The sequence below is a fragment of the Entelurus aequoreus genome, linkage group LG19, assembly GCF_033978785.1.
Source record: "Entelurus aequoreus isolate RoL-2023_Sb linkage group LG19, RoL_Eaeq_v1.1, whole genome shotgun sequence".
NCBI classification, from domain to species: domain Eukaryota; kingdom Metazoa; phylum Chordata; class Actinopteri; order Syngnathiformes; family Syngnathidae; genus Entelurus; species Entelurus aequoreus.
The window spans coordinates 46,199,318-46,224,718 of record NC_084749.1 but is presented as its reverse complement, the minus strand read 5'-3'; the positions used below and the strand labels follow the sequence as shown (position 1 = coordinate 46,224,718).

At 39.0% G+C, this 25,401-nt stretch overlaps 2 protein-coding genes across 3 annotated transcripts in view; both read right to left on the bottom strand.

The window, feature by feature from the left end:
• Positions 1-3,820, bottom strand: part of LOC133635405 (ankyrin repeat and MYND domain-containing protein 1-like) — a 34,562-nt gene extending 30,742 nt beyond the window's left edge. For both annotated transcript variants that reach the window (XM_062028582.1, XM_062028583.1), the window contains exons 1-2: positions 3,750-3,820; positions 2,021-2,174 (exon numbers count right to left, since the gene is read on the bottom strand). In XM_062028582.1, coding sequence (XP_061884566.1) covers positions 2,021-2,174; positions 3,750-3,802 — 207 coding nt within the window. In that variant the 5' untranslated portion in view covers positions 3,803-3,820. The remainder of the gene's footprint in view (positions 1-2,020; positions 2,175-3,749) is intronic.
• A 4,362-nt stretch (positions 3,821-8,182) lies between these two features.
• The window catches only part of stxbp3 (syntaxin binding protein 3), a 39,595-nt gene continuing 22,376 nt past the window's right edge, over positions 8,183-25,401 (bottom strand). The window contains exons 12-19 of the mRNA XM_062028584.1: positions 25,069-25,134; positions 23,818-23,898; positions 21,411-21,546; positions 16,842-16,948; positions 16,588-16,686; positions 14,181-14,266; positions 13,792-13,940; positions 8,183-8,758 (exon numbers count right to left, since the gene is read on the bottom strand). Coding sequence (XP_061884568.1) covers positions 8,655-8,758; positions 13,792-13,940; positions 14,181-14,266; positions 16,588-16,686; positions 16,842-16,948; positions 21,411-21,546; positions 23,818-23,898; positions 25,069-25,134 — 828 coding nt within the window. The 3' untranslated portion in view covers positions 8,183-8,654. The remainder of the gene's footprint in view (positions 8,759-13,791; positions 13,941-14,180; positions 14,267-16,587; positions 16,687-16,841; positions 16,949-21,410; positions 21,547-23,817; positions 23,899-25,068; positions 25,135-25,401) is intronic.

Sequence of the window (25,401 nt, the reverse complement as noted above, 5' to 3'; positions counted from 1 at the left end):
ATTCACATGTGAATAATGCTGTTTAATAGACTGTATTTATATTATTCACATGTGAATAATGCTGTATAATAGACTGTATTTATATTATTCACATGTGAATAATGCTGTATAATAGACTGTATTGATGTTATTCACATGTGAATAATGTTGTATTATAGACTGTATTTATATTATTCACATGTGAATAATGCTGTATAATAGACTGTATTTATGTTATTCACATGTGAATAATGATGTATAATAGATTGTATTTATATTATTACATGTAAAAAAAATACCTAAGTGTTTATTGTCTATTGTGAGCAAACTGTGGTGCTGAATTTCCCCCAGAGATCAATAAAGTGCTTTCTATTCTATTCTATTGTAAAGCTTTAGGAGAGCAGTCTTACAGTGCGCTAACAGCAGCATCTGGAAGCGGTCTAAAAATCAAACGGAAAGAGTCTGCTTCTTTAGTACGAAAACAACCCCGCCCGCCCGGAAAGGAATACAGCCTCATTGTTCTAATACAGATAAGGTAAAAAAGGAGTACATCATACTCCCAATACACATTCCAACGCCTTCAAGGTAAAGCACAGAGTTTACATAAGAAGCACAAAGTGTACACATGGAAAAATACTAGCTGCTTTAAACATGACTATTGATAAAGAAAGAACTCTTGAAAATATATGCATTCTCCACAAATTACAGGCTGGTTTTAAAGATAACATCATTGTACGTCTAGTCCATCAAAATACGACCACATCACACCACTTCTCAAATCCCTTCACTGGCTTCCTGTTCCACTCAGGATTGAATACAAAGTCTCCCTACTAACCCACCGGTGCCTCCATGAAAATGCCCCCCAGTCTGTGGAACGCCCTCCCTGACCACCTGAGGGCACCACAGACTGTGGATGCTTTTAAAAAAGGCTTAAAAACACTTCTTTTTTTTAAAAAAAGCCTTTTTTTTTTTTTTAGATATATGCGTGCCAGTTCTAGCTATTAGGCTATTCTAGATTTTTAATTTTTAAAAACTTTTATTATCTTTTTATTTCTCCTTTATTTCTCCTCCACATGGAGAGGAGCCAGATGAGGTGGTTCGGGCATCTGGTCAGGATGCCACCCGAACGCCTCCCAAGGGAGGTGTTTCGGGCACATCCGACCGGTAGGAGGCCACGGGGAAGACCCAGGACACGTTGGGAAGGAAGACTATCTCTCCCGGCTGGTCTGGGAACACCTCGGGATCTCCAGGAGGAGCTGGACGAAGTGGCTGGGGAGAGGGAAGTCTGGGCTTCCCTGCTTAGGCTGCTGCCCCCGCGACCCGACCTCCGATAAGCGGAAGAAGATGGATGAATGGATGGATCTTTTTATTTTTTTTAATACAGTGTAGCACTTTGAGGTTGTTTGCTCAATGTAAAGTGCTTTTATAAATAACATCTATTATTATTATTATTAAAATAAACATAATAATAATGCCACCAAGTCAGCAATTTCTATCTTACATCTCCACTCCCCCAGGTGTATCTTACCTCTCCACTCCCCCAGGTGTACCTTACCTCTCCACTCCCCCAGGTGTACCTTACCTCTCCACTCCTCCAGGTGTATCTTACCTCTCCACTCCTCCAGGTGTACCTTACCTCTCCACTCCTCCAGGTGTATCTTACCTCTCCACTCCTCCAGGTGTACCTTACCTCTCCACTCCCCCAGGTGTACCTTACCCCTCCACTCCTCCAGGTGTACCTTACCCCTCCACTCCTCCAGGTGTATCTTACCTCTCTACTCCCCCAGGTGTACCTTACCTCTCCACTCCTCCAGGTGTATCTTACCTCTCCACTCCCCCAGGTGTACCTTACCTCTCCACTCCTCCAGGTGTATCTTACCTCTCCACTCCTCCAGGTGTACCTTACCTCTCCACTCCCCCAGGTGTATCTTCCCTCTCCACTCCTCCAGGCGTATCTTACCTCTCCACTCCTCCAGGTGTACCTTACCCCTCCACTCCTCCAGGTGTATCTTACCTCTCCACTCCTCCAGGTGTATCTTACCTCTCCACTCCTCCAGGTGTATCTTCCCTTGCCGTGTTTGAGGCCACTGACAAAGTCTCCCTCATAGGTGGCGCCGTGGACGTCCTCCTCGACATCAAATCCACGTCGGCGGCTTGGCAACATGCTCCTTCCTTTTAGTCCGGAAGTCAGGCGACTAAAATAACAAGTCAAACATTATCTACATGTAATTGATATTAGTTTCGAAACAACTGTTTGTTGGCTTCAGAAAAGTTTTTGTTTTTTTGCTTCGCTTTCTCCTGGTTGTCATGACAACTGGCGCGCCCTGCGCGCGGGGTGTGGCGCTAATGCGCATGCGCGTGGTAGCGCACACACCGACATTCTAAACAAAGTTTATTGGATATATCAACAGGAATTGGAATAGTTGGACGCAACATTATGATATACAGCAGGGGTCAGCAACCTTTTTGAAAGCAAGAGCTACTTCTTGGGTAGTAAATAATGCGAAGGGCTACCAGTTTGATACACACTTAAATAAATTGCCAGAAATAGCCAATTTGCTCAATTTACCTTTAACTCTGTGTTATTATTAATAATTAATGATATTTACACTTAATTGAACGGTTTAAAAGAGAAAACACGAAAAAAATGACAATTAAATTTTGAAACATAGTTTATCTTCAATTTCGACTCTTTAAAATTCAAAATTCAAACGAAAAAAAGAAGAGAAAAACTAGCTAATTCGAATCTTTTTGAAAAAAAAATTTAAAAAAATTATGGAACATCATTAGTAATTTTTCCTGATTAAGATTAATTTTAGAATTTTGATGACATGTTTTAAATAGGTTTAAAATCCAATCTGCACTTTGTTAGAATATATAACAAATTGGACCAAGCTATATTTCTAACAAAGACAAATCATTATTTCTTCTAGATTTTCCAGAACAAAAATTTTAAAAGAAATTCAAAAGACTTTGAAATAAGATTTAAATTTGATTCTACAGATTTTCTAGATTTGCCAGAATATTTTTTTGGAATTTTAATCATAATAAGTTTGAAGAAATATTTCACAAATATTCTTCGTCGAAAAAACAGAAGCTAAAATGAAGAATTAAATTAAAATGTATTTATTATTCTTTACAATAAAAAAAATAAATTCGCTTGAACATTGATTTAAATTGTCAGGAAAGAAGAGGAAGGAATTTAAAAGGTAAATGTGTTTAAAAATCGTAAAATAATTTTTAAGGTTGTATTTTATCTCTAAAATTGTCTTTCTGAAAGTTATAAGAAGCAAAGTAAAAAAATTAATGAATTTATTTAAACAAGTGAAGACCAAGTCTTTCAAATATTTTCTTGGATTTTCAAATTCTATTTGAGTTTTGTCTCTCTTAGAATTAAAAATGTAGAGCAAAGCGAGACCAGCTTGCTAGTAAATAAATACAATTTAAAAAATAGAGGCAGCTCACTGGTAAGTGCTGCTATTTGAGCTATTTTTAGAACAGGCCGGCGGGCTACTCATCTGGTCCTTACGGGCTACCTGGTGCCCACGGGCACCATGTTGGTGACCCCTGATATAGAGGGACGCATTATGTCCATTTCATTACATACCAAATGTTGATAGTGTCGATACCTGCGTGAGTATATTGGTGTCGGGTCGATATTGTTTTTGCAGTTTCTCGATTAAAAACGTCCAACAAATGATTCGATTAGGTTACTAAGCCAAACTAAATGAATACATGAATAATGAAGCAACAAATAAATATATACAAACCCCAAAACCAGTGAAGTTGTCACGTTGTGTAAATACAATGATTTGCAAATCATTTTTCAAACTTATATTCAATTGAATAGGCTGCAAAGACAAGATATTTCATGTTCGAACTGAGAAATAAAATGTTTTTTTTTTGCAAATAATCATTAACTTAGAATTTAATGGCAGCAACAAATTGCAAAAAAGTTGTCACAGGGGCATATGTTCACCACTGTGTTACATGGCCTTTCCTTTTAACAACACTCAGTAAAGGTTTGGGAACTGAGGAGACACATTTTTGAAGCTTCTCAGGTGGAATTCTTTCCCATTCTTGCTTGATGTACAGCTTAAGTTGTTCAACAGTCCGGGGGTCTCCCTTCTGCTATTTTAGGCTTCACACATTTTCAATGTCTGGACTACAGGCAGGCCAGTCTAGTACCCGCACTCTTTTACTATGAAGCCACGTTGATGTAACACGTGGCTTGGCATTGTCTTGCTGAAATAAGCAGGGGCGTCCATGGTAACGTTGCTTGGATGGCAACATATGTTGCTCCAAAAGCTGTATGTACCTTTCAGCATTAATGGTGCCTTCACAGATGTGTAAGTTACCCATGTCTTGGCCACTAATACACCCTCATACCATCACACATGCTGCCTTTTACACTTTGCAACGAGAACAATCCGGATGGTTCTTTTCCTGTTTGTTCCGGAGGACACGACGTACACAGTTTCCAAAAACAATTAGAAATGTGGACTCGGCGGACCACAGAACACTTTTACACTTTGTATCAGTCCATCTTAGATAAGCTCGGGCCCAGCAAGCCGGCAGCTTTTCTGGGTGTTGTTGATAAATTGCTTTGGCTTTGAATAGTAGAGTTTTTACTTGCACTTACAGATGTAGCGACAAACTGTAGTTACTGACAGTGGTTTTCTGAAGTGTTCCTGAGCCCATGTGGTGATATCTTTTACACACTGATGTCACTTTTTGATGCAGCACCGCCTGAGGGATCGAAGGTCCGTAATATCATGGCTTACGTGCAGTGGTTTCTCCAGATTCTCTGAACCTTTTGATGATATTACGGAGCGTAGACGGTGAAATCCCTCAATTCCTTGCAATAGCTGCTTGAGAAATGTTGTTCCTAAACTGTTGGACAGTTTGTTGACATCCTTCTTTGTGAATGACTGAGCATTTCATGGAAGCTGCTTTTATACCCAATCATGGCACCCACCTGCTCCCAATTAGCCGGTTTACCTGTGGGATGTTCCAAATAAGTCTTTGATGAGCATTCCTCAACTTTCTGTCTTTTTTGCCACTTGTGCCAGCTTTGAAACATGTTGCAAAGGCATCAAATTCCAAATGAGCTAATATTTGCAAAAAATAAAGTTTACCAGTTCCAGTGAAAGGAACTTTGAATGCTCCAGGATACCAAAACATTTTGGACAATTCCATGTTCCCCAAATTTGTGGGAACAGTTTGGAGCGGGCCCCTTCCTCTTCCAACATGACTGTGCACCAGTGCACAAAGCAAGGTCCATAAAAACATGGATGACAGAGTCTGGTGTGGATGAACTTGACTGGCCTGCACAGAGTCCTGACCTGAACCCGATAGAACACTTTTGGGATGAGTTAGAACGGAGACTGAGAGCCAGGCCTTCTCCACCAACATGAGTGTGTGACCTCACCAATGCGCTTTTGGAAGAATGGTGGAAAATTCCTATAAACACACTCCGCAACCTTGTGGACAGCCTTCCCAGAAGAGTTGAAGCTGTGATAGCTGCAAAAGGTGGACCCACATCATATTGGGTTAGGAATGGGATGGCACTTCAAGTTCATATGTGAGTCAAGGCAGGTATATAAAGTGTACATAATGAAATATAAATAAGGACATTGAGTTTAGGTCAGGGGTGTCCAAACCACTGAGGGCCGCACACTGAAAAATCAAAGCAGGCGGGGGCCATTTTGATATTTTTTTATTTTAAAAACCAATACAATATATGTATACAAATATACATTTAGGCCTCCACTCAGGCTTGATCCCAGGGACCCCAAAGGGTTTTGTTAAAAAATATATAAAAAATGTGTCATTATTCAGTATTATTATTTTTATTATTATTCAAGTTTTAAATCCATAGATCAACATTAGGTCTATCTGTCAATATAACGTTTTTAAAGATTTAAGTCGTATGCTCTTTTTGTCAAAGAAAACCCTGTTTTTTTATGGAAAAAATACAAAATATGCAATATTTTTACCCAATAAAATTTTTAAGTGGAATATTTGAGATTATATAATAATTGGAGCCTTAAAAATGTCAATAACTCATAACACCATTGATTTTAATTCATTATTATTTTTTGAGCGATGACACTTAAAAACTAATCACACAAAAATTATTGGGGAACCGAAAGAGCCCTACTCATTAAAGTGTTAAAAAATAAATTATACATTTTTTTTTACTGTTTACTTTTAACACAATCTCGAGATCAACTTCAGGGGCCGTACTTATCAAGCTTCTTAGAGTGCCATTTTACACTTAAGTCCTGAGAATTTGCGAAGTTTAGTCCTACTCTCAAACTTAAGAATAAAAGCTTTTTATCAACGTTCTTAAGTCTAAGAATCACTCCTACTCTCCACCATATTTAAGAGACCTTCAGAGGTGTCTTAAGTGGTTAGGAGTTGCCAGCAGGGGATGGCACTGAGGCGAGAGAGACGTGCGCCAACATTCAGGGAGCGGAACAATGTTCTGGATTTGTTTGATGACGAGCAGCTGATCAAACGGTATCGTTTAGACAGAGCGGGTATTATTTTTGTCACAGATTTAATACTTTTCGATTCCTTGTTGATTTCTGCATGTGTCTGCAGTGGGCTAGTATATATAGAGCCACCCACACCAGTTTCAAATTAGTTGCCTAATTAATGAATTGGAAAGAAAATGTTCTGACAGTAGCGTATGTGTGTGGCCGTGAGGTGAGTGACGTCAGTGAGTGTGTGGGCGAGAGAAGAGAGGGAGCGGTAGCGTGAGTGCCGGCGGGGACTAGTTTGTTTTGTATTATTTTGTAGTTTATTGTCAAAATATACACTCCCATTGTCCACTTAAATATTTCCAAGATATTTCTTTATTCTTAGACAACGGATTCCCTTCCGTGATTGGTCATTTCTATGGACACAGAAATGACGTCACCTAAAATTGCGTTTACGGCACATAGTAATGTCGTAATTCAGCTCTGAGTGTGACACTTAAGATTCAGTCCTACACTTCGCTGAAAGTGTGAGTAAGACGCTTGATAACTAACTTTTAAGTGCAGCTTTCAGCGAAGAATTTATTTACTCTTAAGTCAACTCTTAGCAGACTTCTTAGGAGTAATTCTGAGAAGCTTGATAAGTACGGCCCCAGATCTATCCGTCAATTATAAGTTGTATTTTTGTTTATGTTTTTTCGTTTTAAGCCCTTCTTTAAAGAAAAAAAAGACAGCTAAATTTTTTATATGGCAAACACAAAATATGCAACATTTTCCCAAAATTTTTTCTCAAAGTGCAATATTTAATGTGACGTAATTGGAGCCTTGGATAGGTCAATAATTCATAATAACATTGATTTTCAATTCATTATCATTTTTTAAAGAAAGAAACAGCCTGCATGGCAGCTTTGTGTTATTAGAGTAAACATTGCAACATTTTCTTGTTACATTTCACCTGTTTGCTCTTTCATACCACTTTTTATGTTTTTTCATTTTTTTAATCGTATTTTAAAATGGGCCGTTAAAAAATGACCTGCGGGCCGCACTTTGGACATCCCTGGTTTATGTCATGGTTATAGAGTCCTCTTTGTTGCAGGATACTCAGCATCAAGGGTTTGGAATTGGGGGTTAAATCACTAAAAATTGATTCCCGGGCGCGGCCACCGCCGCTGCCCACTGCTCCCCTCACCTCCCAGGGGGTGATCAAGGGTGTGTGTGACAATCATTGGTACTAAAAACAAATAAATAAAAATAAGGGTCACTCAAGAGTAGCAATGAAGCAAGATCAGTGCATCATCAGACCCTAATCAAGTAATCATGTAAGTAGAGTGAATGAGTCAATTATATTTATAAGTGATGCTACTACAGTCCTAAATGTTAGGAAAACAATCTTTGTTTCTCTTTTAACCTGATTTGTAGTACACACATCAAACATATTAATGGTTGACGTGGCAAATAGTCAATTGCAATGCAGATTATGGAAGTCTTAAAAGAGACATATTAGACATTCTGTCACCCTTCTAACTCAATCAATCAATCAATGTTTATTTATATAGCCCTAAATCACAAGTGTCTCAAAGGGCTGACTAACCCTGTTTTGGGTGATGAGTCACTGGTCACAAAGCTTGATTTCTAGTTAACGTTGAGAAATGATTTTCCGGATGTAAACTGCCTTTGGATTGATCCGCATCTACAGATAAAAAACAAAAAAGCAAAAATTGAACCACTTCATCCATTTATTAGTCAGTTGTTCAGTTTAAGAAAACACTTAATAACTGTTAAAAAACACTTTGACAACAATAGGAAGTGTTAATACACAGAGATGATAATGCAAGTCAGAATGACAGAGCAGGGATCAGTGCTTACATACAATATATACATTAGCTCATTTCATTCACCCTTCATTAAACATATTTTGGTGGTTTTATAAAAGATCAAAGTTACCAGTATGTTTCCAGGACAGGGTGAGGCCAGTAACCGTATCCATCTATACGTTTCAATTTCTTAATGGTGTAGAGTAAATCCATAACAGACATGACTAAGTTAGTCCAATGTGCTTATATGTCTACTGTAATATCAGAAACCATCATGACAAAATACAAATAAATTCCCTTCAGGTGCCCATGCGAGTGTTTGTGTTGGGCACACTTTTATATGTTGATGGTGTTTGGGTGGTCTATTAGTAGAATTTTAGACATTGTTCCTCTCCTCTATTGTGAACATTTCCACGGGTCGTTTGCTCAGGAACTTGATATCATCCAGTAGACTGTTGGGGGTCAAAATGTGGGAAGAGCCTAAAAATCAAAACAAAAAAGATGTGACACACTAGAATAAACATTCAACTTGATATTTAAATATAACACATTTAACAAACCACGACCCAATGTATGGTTGAATTAGCATTGGTATTTTATTTTGTAGAAGCTATTTTCCTAAAACTATATTTTTAATGCTAGAATAGAATGATACATTTTCTAAATAATATAACAAACATTATTTTTCATTTAGATTTGAATATTGTTATTTACTTTCATTCCTGAACAGAAACAAATACTTGTTCAACATTATATATATATAGGCCAGGGGTCGGCAACCTTTACCATTCAAAGAGACATTTTGGCAAGCTTCACAAATTAAAGAAAATAATGGGAGCCACAAAAAATTTTTTTTAAATTTCAAATGAAAAACACCGCATACAAAGCTTAAATTGCTTTGTGCTATGTTAACCAGGGGTCTCCGACACACGCACTTTAATATGGAAATTTGATGTTAGTGCGGCCCGCTAGTTTTGAATGAATGGCGCTTGATAGCGTCATACTTGTCAACCCTCTCATTATTTCCGGGAGACTCCAGAGTATTAGAGCGTGATGGCACTGCTTTTGGCGCCCTCTACAGCCTGCCCAAACAGTGTACCCGCTCGACCACATGTAGAATGCAGCTTCAGCTTGCTCACGTAAGTGACAGCAACGCATACTTGTTCAACAGCCACACAGCTTACACTGACGGTAGCCGTACCGTATAAAACAACTTTAACACTGTTACGTTACAAATATGCGCCACACATTGAACCCACAGCAAAAAAGAATGACAAACATTTCTGGAGAACATCTGCACTGTAACACAACATAAACACAACACAACAAATACCCAGAATCCCATGCAGCACTAACTCTTCCGCTCAACCGACGCACGGAGGGGGGGGGGGGGGGGGGGTATATAATCTAGACCGGAAGAGTTAGGGCTGCATGGGATTCTGGGTATTGGTTGTGTTGTGTTTATGTTGTGTTATGGTGGGATGTTCTCCAGAAATTTGTTTTTCATTCTTTTTTGGTGTGGGTTCAAAGTGTGGCGCATATTTGTAACGTAACAGTGTTAAAGTTGTTTTATACGGTACGGCTACCGTCAGTGTAAGCTGTGTGGCTGATGACTAAGTATGCTTTGCTGTCTCCTACGTGTACAAGTAAAAGCTACACACAACATGTGGCCGGGCTGGCACGCTGTTTGTAAATGCTATAGAGAACAATTACTGCAGTGCAATTTGGGCACGCCCTTAATTTAGTAATTAGAGTGAAAATAGGATTATATTATCCCTGGGAGTTATCTAGGAGAGGCACTGAGATCCATAAGTCTCCTGGGAAAATCGGGGGGGTCGGCAAGTATGCAGCTGAGCCGCATCAGAGTGGTCAAAGAGCCGCATGCGGCTCCGGAGCCGCGGGTTGCCGACCCGATATAGGCTAAAAGAGGCCATAAAAAATATATAGTTTTTTGGTTATTGTAAATGAATGTATATGTAAAATACAGTCGTCCCACGTTTATCACTTTTAATTTAATTACTATATTTTAGTTTTTAAATGTTAATTTTTTAAAATGTTTTACTTTTAATTAATATACATATACTGTATATATATATATATATATATATATATATATATATATATATATATATATATATATATATATATATATATATATATATACAGGCTAAAAGAGGCCATACAAATATATAGTTTTTTGGTTATTGTAAATAAATGCATATGTAAAATACAGTCGTCCCACGTTTATCACTGTTAATTTAATTACTATATTTAAATTTTTTAATTTAACATTTTTTTTTATTTTTTACTTTTAACTTAATTACTATATTTTTTAACGTAGAATATAATTATAAATTTTGTAAATAATATAACAAACATTATTTTAATTTTAGATTTGAATATTGTTGTTAACTTTCATTCCTGAACAGAATCAAATATTTGTACAACATTATATATATATATATATATATATATATATATATATATATATATATATATATATATATATATTATATATATATATATATATATATATATATATATATATATATATATATATATATAGGCTAAAAGAGGTCATTCAAATTATAAAGTTTTTTGGTTATTGTAAATAATTGTATATGTAAAATACAGTCGTCCCAGGTTTATCACTTTTAATTGGTTCCGGACATGACTGCGATGAATGAATTTCCATGGAGTAGGAATCATTAATTATGAATCAAATACTGTTATAGCTAGTGCAAACAAAAAGAAAAAAATACGGCCTTTTAGATGTTTGAGAGCCCTCTATATCAGTGTTTTTCAACCACTGTGCCGCGGCACACTTGTGTGCCGTGAGATATTGTCTGGTGTGCCGTGGGAAATTTTGCAACATCACCTAATTGGTCCCAAAAATTTTTTTTTTGCAAATCAATAATTATAATCTGCACATAATGTGCTTTTGTCGAGTGTCCTGTATAGAGTTCGGTAGGTTAACCATATAATACTCCATGTCTGGAGGTGGCAGCAGGCATGATTTGTCGTGATCCCAATATGCAGAGCACAGCGGGAGACGGCGTGCAGGTAAAATGGTATGCAATGATTAAACCAAAAATGAACAAAAGGGAAAAGAAAAGGCACTGAAGCTTAGGGATGGCTATGCAAAACGAAAGAAAAACTGAACTTGCTACAAAGTAAACAAAAACAGAATGCTGGACGACAGCAAAGACTTACGGCATGCAGGTAAAATGGTATGCAATGATTAAACCAAAAATGAACAAAAGGGAAAGGAAAGGGCACTGAAGCTTAGGGAAGGCTATGCAAAACGAAAGCAAAACTGAACTTGCTACAAGGTAAACAAAAACAGAATGCTGGACGACAGCAAAGACTTACAGCGTGTGGAGCAGAGATGGCGTCCACAAAGTACATCCGTACATGACATGACAATCAACAATGTCCCCACAAAGAAGGATAGCGTACGCACAACTTAAATATTCTTGATTGCTAACACAAAGCAGGTCAGGCAATAGTACTCAAAGGAAGGCGTGAAGTTGCTACAGGAAAACAACCAACAAAAAAGGAAGGAAGGGTCATCAAAATAACAGCGCAAGACAGGAACTAAAGCACTACACACAGGAAAACAACAACAGACTCAAAATAAGGCACGACAACCTGATGGAGTTTCATTTTTTGACATTTTCTGCTGGTGGTGTGCCTGTGTATTTTATTTATTTTAAAAATGTGCCTTGGCTCAAAAAAGGTTGAAAAACACTGCTCTTCATGTCAAATAACACATTTTAGTCACCTTTACACTCTATTATTCCTAGATAGCAAGGCTGCTTAAAGCTGAGCCAATCAGTGGCCGCAATACTGATCAGCGCCTATGAATGATTTGGTCTCCTCTCGTGGCCAAAAATACTCTAGTATTGATATTTTTTGTCTATTTAGCCATTTTTATGTTTGAAAATGCTTAATGTACGACCATTTACAAAAAACAACTTATTTTACAATATCACAAAAAAAAAAACCTAATGTGTAGTCTGCAATATTTGAAGCGAAACGTGGCAATTGACGACTCAATTTGTAAATAATAAAAATAAAAAAAATGCTATTTAGTGGTTGGTTTGTTCTTAACCAAATAAACAATAACATGTTTTGTTTTAAACTAGCCTTTGAAAGATTTTAAAATAATTTTAGTTTTTCTTGTTTTAACTATGGGAGACCGGGCTTTCTGCTCCGCTGCTCCCAGTCTGTGGAACACTCTCCCTGACCACCTGAGGGCACCACAGACTGTGGATGCTTTTAAAAAAGGCTTAAAACCCTTCTTTTTAAAAAAGCCTTTTTTAAAAAATATATGCATACTTGCCAACCCTCCCGTTTTTAGCGGGAGAATCCCGGTATTCAGCGCCTCTCCCGACAACCTCCCGGCAGAGATTTTCTCCCGACAAACTCCCGGTATTCAGCCGGAGCTGGGGGCCACGCCCCCTCCAGCTCAATGCGGACCTGAGACTGAGTGGGGACAGCCTGTTCTCACGTCCGCTTTCCCACAATATAAACAGCTTGCCTGCCCAATGACGTCATAACATCTAGGGCTTTTAGAGACTAGAGTGCACAACTGCGCACACAACAAGGAGACGAAGCAGAAGAACGAGGAAATTACAGACATCACATGGCGACGCCGTCGACGAGCAAGATGAAGAAATACGCTTGCAAGTTCCAAAACAAATGGAAACTAAGAATTTCAGTTCATCCAGGACAGTTTGAAGGGGAAGGGGTATGTTGCCTGTAAATTTTTTAGAACAGACTTCTCCTTTGAACACGGTGGCCGAAATGATATACTCATCATGAACGGAGAAGTTAAACAGGACAATACTGCCATCTAGTGGATAGCCACCGGAACACTGAAATTCAAGTATTTATTTATTTTTTTCTATGTAAATAAAATAAATATATATATATACATATATATAGCTAGAATTCACTGAAAGTCAAGTATTTCATACGTACACACACACACACATATATATATATATATATATATATATATATATATATATATATATATATATATATATATATATATATATATATATATATATATATATATATATATATATATGTATAATACTCGAGTTGGTGAATTCTAGCTGTAAATAGCCACGCCCCCTGCCCCCAACCACGCCCCCCCACCCCCTACCCCCCACCTCCTGATATTGGAGGTCTCAAGGTTGGCAAGTATGAATATATGCATACTAGTTTTAGCTATCTGGCTGTTCTAGTTTTTATTTTTATGTATATTTTATTAACTTTTATTTTTTTTAATACACTGTAGCACTTTGAGGTTGTTTACTCAATGTAAAGTGTTTTTTACAAATAAAATCTATTATTATTATTATTATTATTATTTTTATGGAAAGTGGTGAAATAAATGTATATTTATTACTTTGTGTCGTGTATCTTCAAGAAGCATGGAGTAAATTCAAATACGACTAAACTGTGGTCAGAGGTAATGAGGGGTATGTATCAGTGCCCACCTATGATGACCTGACAGGACTTGACTGCCTGGGTGACCTCGTATGCACAGCGCATCTCCGAGTAGCTGATTCCTCCGATGACAAAAACGATGAGGCGCGAGCCCGTTCGACGTTCGTCCTGAGCACTAGACTTGTGCTTCTGACGTGCACTGTAACACAAAGAATAGTTTCTGGGAATATAGTAGAAATAGTCATTATGTGCAAAACGTTTCAGTGGTTGATAGTCAACACTAGAGGGTGACAATGTGCTGTCATGGGGATTCTGCCTCATACACGTCATGCGATATTAGTATATGGCAAAACATAGATCATACATGTGAATTATATCACCAAGTATTTTACACTCCCAGACGCTACATGTCATTTTTTGCCCTCCCTTTCAAACCCACCTGACAGCTCCAGAACCATTCCAAGCTGTTGGACACTCAGATTGGTGGGGCCATTCCCGAGTGTCAAGTTTGTTCTCCACAGCATCCTGAAAAGTACACAGTTGTCCTTTCAGTTGTGTCATCTGCAAAAACCTGGGTGCCTTAATAATGACATCTAGTAAGAATGTATGATAACTGGTGTGACTGTTCTACAAAACTGGTGTAATTGATCAGGTGCACCTTAATATGTTAATGTTCAACATGCACTATATTGCCAAAAGTATTTGGCCACCTGCCTTGACTCACATATGAACTTGAAGTGCCATCCCATTCCTAACCCATAGGGTTCAATATGACCTTTTGCAGCTATTACAGCTTCAACTCTTCTGGGAAGGCTGTCCACAAGGTTACGGAGTGTGTTTTTAGGAATTTTCCACCATTCTTCCAAAAGCGCATTGGTGAGGTCAAACACTGATGTTGGTGGAGAAGGCCTGGCTCTCAGTCTCCGTTCTAATTAATCCCAAAGGTGTTTCTATCGGGTTCAGGTCAGGACTCTGTGCAGGCCAGTCAAGTTCATCCACACCAGACTCTGTCATCCATGTCTTTATGGACCTTGCTTTGTGCACTGGTGCACAGTCATGTTGGAAGAGGAAGGGGCCCGCTCCAAACTGTTCCCACAAGGTTGGGAGCATGGAAATATCCAAAATGTTTTGGTATCCTGGAGCATTCAAAGTTCCTTTCACTGGAACTAAGGGGTCAAGCCCAACTCCTGAAAAACAACCCCACACTATAATTCCTCCTCCATTAAATTTCACACTTGGCACAATGCAGTCCGAAATGTAGTGTTCTCCTGGCAACCTCCAAACCCAGACTGGCCCATCAGATTGCCAGATGGAAAAGCGTGATTCATCAGTCCAGAGAAGGCGTCTCCACTGCTCTAGAGTCCAGTGGCGACGTGCTTTACACCACTGCATCCCACGCTTTGCATTGGACTTGGTGATGTATGGCTTAGATGCAGCTGCTCAGCCATGGAAACCTATTCCATGAAGCTCTCTGCGTACTGTATGTGGGCTAATTTGGAAGGTCACAAGAAGTTTGGAGCTCTGTAGCAACTGACTGTGCAGAAAGTCTTTGCACTATGCTGACCTCTCTGTCAGTTTACGTGGCCTACCACTTGGTGGCTGACTTGCTGTTGTTCCCAAACTCTTCCAATTTCTTATTATAAAGCCGACAATTGACTTTGGAATATTTAGGAGCGAGGACATTTCACCACTGGATTTGTTGCACAGGTGGCATCCTATGACAGTTCCACGCTGGAAATCACTGAAAGCGGCCCATTCTTTCACAAGTGTTTGTAGAAACAGTCTCCATGCCTAAGTGCTTGATTTTATACACCGGGCCAAGTGATTAGGACACCTGATTCTCATCATTTGGATGGGTGGGCAAATACTTTTGGCAATATAGTGTATTGTTTAACATATACAGTAGGCGTTTTACACACAGATAAATAAAAAGGACACACCAATGACCTGAATCAGATAAACTACACCATTCACAGTAGTATTGAGTGAACAGTCAATCTGATTGACCTGAACGAAGAGATGTTAAGGTTTTGTTTAAATTCAGTTTACATCATATTGTGTGCTCACTAAAGTTACTAAGCAGCAACTTAGGTCTTCTGACGTATCAATTCACATAATTAATACGTCAGAAGACCAAAGTCTTTCCCGGGTTCGAGTCCCACAAGTCCCGGGATGCCCAACATGTTCAAAACACACCCAGCAAAGTACCACGGGAAGTGGGGGAGAAAAGTTGGAAAAGTCGGCAAAAGTCCACAAAATTTTAAAAAAATCACACCCGCATTCAAGTCCCACAAGTCCCGCCGCCGGCCGCGCAAGTCCCTGGATGCCCAGCATGTCCAAAACGCACCCAGCAAAAAGTCTAAAGTTTCACAAAGTCAGAAGTGTCCTGGGCATGTGGAGGCTCCTCTATGGGGTCTTGGGGCACTAGGAGGTTAACCCCTTTACTACTGTTACCCCAGGTGGCCCTTGGCAAAGGCCTAGTACCTGACTGCCCCCTAGCCAGGGATACGGTGAGGACCTCAACGGCAGAGCAGGCGGAAGACGGTAGATTTAAGAACTACCACAACGGCTGCGATGGCAGAAGAAGGCTGCAGCAGAAAAGGGTCCCCGGTCGTCTTGGACTCCATGCCACTGGAGCCTGACCAGATTTTGTCAAGGGTGGTGTGGTGAGTGTCTGTGCACCAGTCTCCCCACGTTAAACATAGTCACGCACAGGCATCCTCCATAAAGGGATACACCCATACCAGGAGGATCGTCATACTCGTTCGAGTGACGGCTGATGATGAATTCACAGAGTTGGCAGAGTTTCTAAATGTAAATGCAGCAAAAACCAACATTTGACTGACCTCCATTACATCCTTTATGCCAGGTGTCCACCTGGAAAGGTTGTACGTCTCATCCTGAGAACGATCACGTCTGGTAGGTTTGCGAGAAAAAAAACTGGGCTGAAATCAAAAGTATAAGCATCAACGACCATGATTTGGAATATCATTGAAAACAAGGCTACACATCAAATCAATTAGAATGATAAAAAAATGGCTTTTATTTCAAATTAAACATTTGCAACAGTTAATTTCACCAACTATGATTCTCCACTTACAGATGTGATGATGGGGACTCCCAGTTCTTTCCAGTTGAGGATGAACTCTCTCTCTTCTTCGATCTTCACATGTTGGATGAGTTTGCTCAAGTTCTCATCTGTTGTTCCTATCAATACGTGTGAAACAAACACATACAGTTTATACTTACAACTCATTGCAATGGATTCTCTCATATTTATCTCACAAAGATGTCCAAGTACTGCTGTGCTGCTGATAACCACAATGTGTATGGCAGGGGTGTCCAAACTTTTTCCACTGAGGGCCGCACACGGAAAAATTAAAGCATGCGGCGGCCATTTTGATATTTTTCATTTTCAAACCATAACAAAATACTGTATATGGATTTTTAAATTTTTTTTTTTACCTTTAGGGCTCCCGGGATCATAAAGGGTCATGTTACCTGAATATTACATGTGAACTATTATCTTGTTTGTTTTATGCTCTTTTGTCAAAGAAAACGTTGATGTTTTTGTATGGCAACATACAAAAACATATGCAATATATATGCAATATTTTCCACATAAAACATTTTAATATTTGAAATAATTGGAGCCTTGAATAGGTTAATAAGTCATTATAACATTGTTATTTTTATTTTTTTTGAGCAATGGCAAAAAAATACAAATAAAGATAGACAAAAGAAAAAAAAACAGCCTGCATGGCAGCTTTGTGTCAACATTGCACCTTTTACTAGTGAGATTTCACCTCATTCCACTTTCTTTTATGTTTTATTTTTATTTTTGTAATGGCATTTCCAGAATGTGTGGCGGGCCGATAAACAATTAGCTGCGGTCCGCAAATGTCCCCCGGGCCGCACTTTGGACACCCCTGGTGTATGGTACTCTTGTCTTGTTCTGTATATTGTACAGGATTGCTTATTATTTTTATTGGATAGTAGTCTGTTTATTTCAATTCTTATTTTTTATCTTCATTACTTCTTGTGTAATTCCTTTTTTCCCCATATTTGTTTCCACTACCGCACCTTAAATTGGAGTCCTTAATCTGGTTATATGCAAATATAATGACAATAAAGTCAATTCTATTCTATTCTAACACTGCAACCAGCCAGCAGGGGGAATCAGCAAAACCAGGTTTGCCCATTAATTAGGTCTACATTCATCTTTCTTTATGGGCCTTATTCTACTATAGGCTTAAGTGAAAAGAGGTGTGCAATTGCGCGGATAATGGGTGCGCAGCATTTTCCCCCTCAATTTAAAGGGGAACTGCACTTTAATTGGAATTTTGCCTATTGTTCACAATCATTATGTGCATTCTAAATATTAAATAAATGCTTCTTCATCACTGATTACTACTCACTGCAGACGTCATGAGAGCCAATACACATAATAAAACATCACTTACTATACAATGTCTGCTGTCATTAGGATGCCGACTGCAGGGATGTGCATATATTCCCATTTAGATGAAGAATGACCATAATCCTCACTAAGAAATGGGTGGGGAGGGATGTCGCTCTCGCTGTTTTCAGGGTCGAAATGGCTGTTAAAGTGTACCAACGTACCTACTCAGTGGCCTAGTGGTTAGAGTGTCCGCCCTGAGATCGGTAGGTTGTGAGTTCAAACCCCGGCCGAGTCATACCAAAGACTATAAAAATGGGAGCCATTACCTCCCTGCTTGGCACTCAGCATCAAGGGTTGGAATTGGGGGTTAAATCACCAAAAATGATTCCCGGGCGCAGCCACCGCTGCTGCTCACTGCTCCCCTCACCTCCCAGGGGGTGATCAAGGGTGATGGGTCAAATGCAGAGAATAATTTCGCCACACCTAGTGTGTGTGTGACTATCATTGGTACTTTAACTTTGAACAACTTGTCGGAATACCTACTCAGACTTCTTTCCAGGTGAAATGCATGATTTATGATCTACGACAAACTTCAGGGAGAAAGAGCGCGAGAAAGCAGCAGACCATTCGATGATGTAAACATGGGGATACACGGTAGTGATCACGGCGCCGGTATAAATAGTTAATCTGCGCTAATATTCAAGTCACCAAATGTAAATGGAGTATTCCTGGCATTTTTGAATGGATATTTAGTGGATTTTATGGTCGAAATAGAGGACCTCCCATTGGCTTTGCTGTAAGCAGACTTTTATTTATGTTCATTAACAAGTTAGAATGCATAAAAAATATACATCTGTCATCATGTCTTTCATTATGATTGTGAACGATAGGCAAAATTCCAAAAAAAGTGCAGTTCCCCTTTTTGTCACTCCGCACCTTCTTTCAAAATGTGCGCTTTGGGTGGCGCAACCTTTAAATAAGGACATTCCTTGTCATATCTGGCCTTCTGCGTATTCTCCCGTCGACTTAAGTACTTTTGTTCTTACGCGCCCCAGGAAGGTGAAACATTATATTGCTCTTGAAATTTGGAGGCAGTGTACACTACACATATTAAAATGATAACCGAAAATTATTAAATCTAATCTGATCGCTTCAATTCATGCAACTGCAAACTTGCATTGAGATGAGGATAAAAGGAAGGTATAGCCCAGGGGTCGGCAACCCGCGGCTCCGGAGCCGCATGCGGCTCTTTGACCACTCTGATGCGGCTCAGCTACATACTTGCCGACCCCCACCCCCGATTTTCCCAGGAGATTTATGGATCTCAGTGTCTCTCATAGGTAGCTCCCAGGGAAAATATAATCCTATTTACACTCTAATTACTAAATAAAGGGAGTGTCCTAATTGCACTGCAGTAACTGTCCTCTATAGCATTTACAAACAGCGTGCCAGCCCGGCCACAAGTTGTATGTTGCTTTTACTTGCACACATAGGAGACAGCAAAGCATACTTACTCAGCCACACAGCTTACACTCACGGTAGCCGTATCAAACAACTTTAACATTGTTACGTTACAAATATGCGCCACACTGTGAACCCACACCAAAAAAGAATGAAATACACATTTCTGGACAACATCCCACCGTAACACAACATAAACACAACACAACCAATACCCAGAATCCCATGCAGCCCTAACTCTTCCGGTCTACATTATACACCCCCGCTACCACCAAATCCCCCCACACATCAACCCCCCCCTCTCCGTGCGTTGGTTGAGCGGAAGAGTTAGAGCTGCATGGGATTCTGGGTATTGGTACTGTCAGTCTAAAATGTGTGGCTGCTGAGGTAGTACGCCTTGCTGTCACTTACGTGAACAAGCTGAAACTGCATTCTACATGTGGTCGAGCTGGTACACTGCTAGGGCAGACTGGAGAGGGCGCCAAAAACAATGTCATCATGCCCTGATATTCGGGAGTCTCACGGGAAAAATGAGAGGGTTGGCAAGTATGACGCTATCAAGCGCCATTCATTCAAAACTCGCGGGCCGCACTAACATCAAATTTCCACATTAAAGTGCATGCCGGTGCGTGTGTTGGAGACCCCTAGTTAACATAGCACAAAGAGCTTTGTATGCGGTGTTTTTCATTTTAAATTTTAATTTTTTTTTTGTGGCTCCCATTATTTTCTTTAATTTGTGAAACTTGCCAAAATGGCTCTTTGAGTGGTAAAGGTTGCCGACCCCTGGTATAGCCAATCTGAATTAACTAGCAAAATTTAAAAAAACATTTTTTTAACCTGCTGTGTCTCATGCATAAGTGGAACAGCAGAGGGGCTTGAAACCACGACATAAAACAAAAAATGACGTATATCGTTATATAGTATAACGTTAAATGCAGAAAACGATTTCGGTTTGACTGTGATCATGGAACTATGTGATTATTTAGTAGAAATAGTGTCTATAATATGATGAGAAGGTGATCAACAATCATCAATAGTCACTTAATTTAACACATTTGATCAACAAGAAAGTCAAAGCAGGATAAAAGGAAAGAGCTATACATTTTAATCCATCCATCCATCCATTAAATCATCAATAATGCCATTCTGTTAATGTCACGCACGCACGCGTCACAGTTTCACAAACATTTCTACTAAACAGAACTATCAAAGTAGTTTTAATAAGTAAATAAGTGTGTGTGACTGTTGTTGTGATATATATATATATTTTTTATTGCACTGATGAATTACACTAAATTTAGTTGTTAACTACGATAAAAATGACAATAAAGGAATTATATTTTATAAAGTTTCATTGATATATTACTATTCACATTCAAACAGGGAGGGGAAGCTGTTGTAGTGTCCATAAACACACTACATCACCATGGTGACACACGTAAACTCTGCCTGGATTGATACAGCCTTTTCAAATTTAAAGTATTATCCTTTTAATGGATTTCAATGAGAATCAAGAGTGTTGGTAAAACTCCATGTGCCAGTATTTTCACGCAACCAAGGAAAAAATGGCGTCACAGCTAAGTCAGCCTCATTAGTAAAGAGCCCGCCTTTATTCCATACTTCAGCAATTTTTGCCTTACTTATCCGCAGCCCGGATGAGAAAATACAAATAAGAGGAACGTCCATAACTTCAAGCGCGTAAAAAAAAACACTTAAGCTCAAACGGGAGAATAGGGCCCTAATTCCATTGCGTGGAACAGACTTAAAAAGATGAGATTGATGCTGAGAACAATAATATAAATGTACCATTGAGGCTGAAGATGTAAAGCAGCACAGCTCTGATCTTGTCATAGGTGCTGTATGGGTGCAGGAGCACTGGCAGCAGAGTCCGCATAGGATCCTTCACTTTACCCCCATCTACGTCCAAGCCCACAGCTAGGTCCTACACAGTGACAAATCATATCGATGAAGCAATCCATATACAAACCCCGTTTCCATATGAGTTGGGAAATTGTGTTGGATGTACACTACCGTTCAAAAGTTTGGGGTCACATTGAAATGTCCTTATTTTTGAAGGAAAAGCACTGTACTTTTCAATGAAGATAACTTTAAACTAGTCTTAACTTTAAAGAAATACACTCTATACATTGCTAATGTGGTAAATGACTATTCTAGCTGCAAATGTCTGCGTTTTGGTGCAATATCTACATAGGTGTATAGAGGCCCATTTCCAGCAACTATCACTCCAGTGTTCTAATGGTACAATGTGTTTGCTCATTGGCTCAGAAGGCTAATTGATGATTAGAAAACCCTTGTGCAATCATGTTCACACATCCGAAAACAGTTTAGCTCGTTACAGAAGTTACAAAACTGACCTTCCTATGAGCAAATTGAGTTTCTGGAGCATCACATTTGTGGGGTCAATTAAACGCTCAAAATGGCCAGAAAAAGAGAACTTTCATCTGAAACTCGACAGTCTATTCTTGTTCTTAGAAATGAAGGCTATTCTACAAAATTGTTTGGGTGACCCCAAACTTTTGAACGGTAGTGTATATATAAACGGAATACAATGATTTGCAAACCATTTTCAACCCATATTCAGTTGAATATGCTACAAAGACAACATATTTGATGTTCAAACTGAAAAAACATTTTTTTTTTTTTTTGCAAATAATCATTAACTTTAGAATTTGATGCCAGCAACACGTGACAAAGAAGTTGAGAAAGTTGGCAATAAATACTGATTGAGGAATGCTCATCAAACACTTATTTGGAACATCCCAAAGGTGTGCATGCTAATTGGGAACAGGTGGGTGCCATGATTGGGTATAAAAACAGCTTCCCAAAAAATGCTCAGTCATTCACAAGAAAGGATGGGGCGAGGTACACCACTTTGTCCACAACTGCGTGAGCAAATTGTCAAACAGTTTAAGAACAACGTTTCTGAAAGTGCAATTGCAAGAAATTTAGGGATTTCACCATCTACGCTCCATAATATCATCAAAAGGTTCAGAGAATCTGGAGAAATCACTCCACGTAAGCAGCATGGCCGGAAACCAACATTGAATGACCGTGACCTTCGATCCCTCAGACGGCACTGTATCAAAAACCGACATCAATCTCTAAAAGGATATCACCACATGGGCTCAGGAACACTTCAGAAAACCACTGTCACTAAATACAGTTGGTCGCTACATCTGTAAGTGCAAGTTAAAACTCTACTATGCAAAGCGAAAGCCATTTATCAACAACATCCAGAAACGCCGCCGGCTTCTCCGGGCCCGAGATCATCTAAGATGAACTCATGCAAAGTGGAAAAGTGTTCTGTGGTTTGACGAGTCCACATTTCAAATTGTTTTTGGAAATATTCGACATCGTGTCATCCGGACCAAAGGGGAAGCGAACCATCCAGACTGTTATCGACGCAAAGTGTAAAAGCCAGCATGTGTGATGGTATGGGGGTGCATTAGTGCCCAAGACATGGGTAACTTACACATCTGTGAAGGCACCATTAATGCTGAAAGGTACATACAGCTTTTGGAACAACATATGCTGCCATCTAAGCGCCGTCTTTTTCATGGACAACCCCTGCTTATTTCAGCAAGACAATGCCAAGCCACATTCAGCACGTGTTACAACAGCGTGGCTTCGTAAAAAAAGAGTGCGGGTACTTTCCTGGCCCGCCTGCAGTCCAGACCTGTCTCCCATTGAAAATGTGTGGCGCATTATGAAGCCTAAAATACAACAGCGCAGACCCCGGACTGTTGAACAACTGAAGCTCTACATAAAACAAGAATGGGAAATAATTCCACTTTCAAAGCTACAACAATTAGTTTCCTCAGTTCCCAATCGTTTATTGAGTGTTGTTAAAAGAAAAGGTGATGTAACACAGTGGTGAACATGCCCTTTCCCAACTACTTTGGCACGTGTTGCAGCCATGAAATTCTAAGTTAATTATTATTTGCAAAAAATAAATAAAGTTTATGAGTTTGAACATCAAATATCTTGTCTTTGTAGTGCATTCAATTGAATATGGGTTGAAAAGGATTTGCAAATCATTGTATTCCGTTTATATTTACATCTAACACAATTTCCCAACTCATATGGAAACGGGGTTTGTTAATTAAATAAATCGAAATATTCAAAAATGTATAAGATACAAAACAGTGTCGCAAGCAATTTCATCTTAACAAAATAAGAAAACAAGACAGACCTGCTCAGCCTTGCACAGCTTCTCCACATTGTTTTGAAAATGCTTCATGCAATCTTCGGCCAACTGAAGATGAACAGATTTCTTTTGGTAAAAAAAAAAAAGGCAGAATTATTCAATGCACTGCGCAAATACTAAACATTAGACATACGGTAATAATACACACGATGGAAAAGTTGCAAGATTAGTCTTGAGTTTAGGATGATTACAGCATTAATTTATATTTCATAATCCCTTACAATCAACAACACTATCACATATGATCACATATATCATATCATCACAGACAGAGTTAATTCAATATGTTATCATAATCGCAACAGAGACTTTTACAATGTACAATACAATATTCATGCTTTCTTCCAAATAATTACTAAAATAGTATTTAGTAGAGATGTCCGATAATATCGGGCTGCCGATATTATCGGCCGATAAATGCTTTAAAATGTAATATCGGAAATGATCGGCTTCAAAAAGTAAAATGTATGACTTTTTAAAACGCCGCTGTACGGAGTGGTACACGGACGTAGGGAGAAGTACAGAGCGCCAATAAACCTTAAAGGCACTGCCTTTGCGTGCCGGCCCAATCACATAATATCTACGGCTTTTCACACACACAAGTGAATACAATGCATACTTGGTCAAAAGCCATACAGGTCACACTGAGTGTGTCCGTATAAACAACTTTAACACTGTTACAAATATGCGCCACACTGTGAACCCGCACCAAACAAGAATGACAAACACATTTCGGGAGAACATCCGTAACACAACATAAACATAACAGAAAATATACCCAGAACCCCTTGCAGCACTAACTCTTCCAGGACGCTACAATATACACCCACCGCTACCCTCTACCCCCCACCCACCTAAACCCCGCCCCACCAATCTCCTCATGCTCTCTCAGGGAGAGCACGTCCCAAATTCCAAGCTGCTGTTTTGAGGCATGTTAAAAAAAATAATGCACTTTGTGACTTCAATAATAAATATGGCAGTGCCATGTTGGCATTTTTTTCCATAACTTGAGTTGATTTATTTTGTATATATCGGTATCGATTGGTATCGGAATCGGTAATTAAGAGTTGGACAATATCGGAATATCGGCAAAAAAGCCATTATCGGACATCTTTAGTATAAGTACCAAAAGCTTTCAATCTAGTCTCTAAAAAACCAAATGTCACAAAAGAGTTTCATTAGGAAAATGGGAAAGGGTTGCTGGCTCCCAAGGATTCACTCAATAATGGAACATACCGCTGTCAGCTGTTTACGAAAAGATGGCATCTTTTTCATCATTTGGGCTAAATTGCTGATGGTGATCTGAAAAACACAAACATTCGCAGAAGAGTTAAAGACTAAATGAAATAAATACATAAATTGGTCATGTGTTTTGCAAACAACAAAAAATGCTCCCTATTATTGAACCTTGAAACAGTCGGTGTAATGCACTTCTAAACTAAGACAAACAACAGAAATGAAGGTATTGTGAAACTAATACCCCTCCGACACAGAGAAGCTAATAAAAAAATAATAAAAGAAATTCATAAATTGAAGGGATGGTTTGACAAAAACAATCTATCCTTGAAT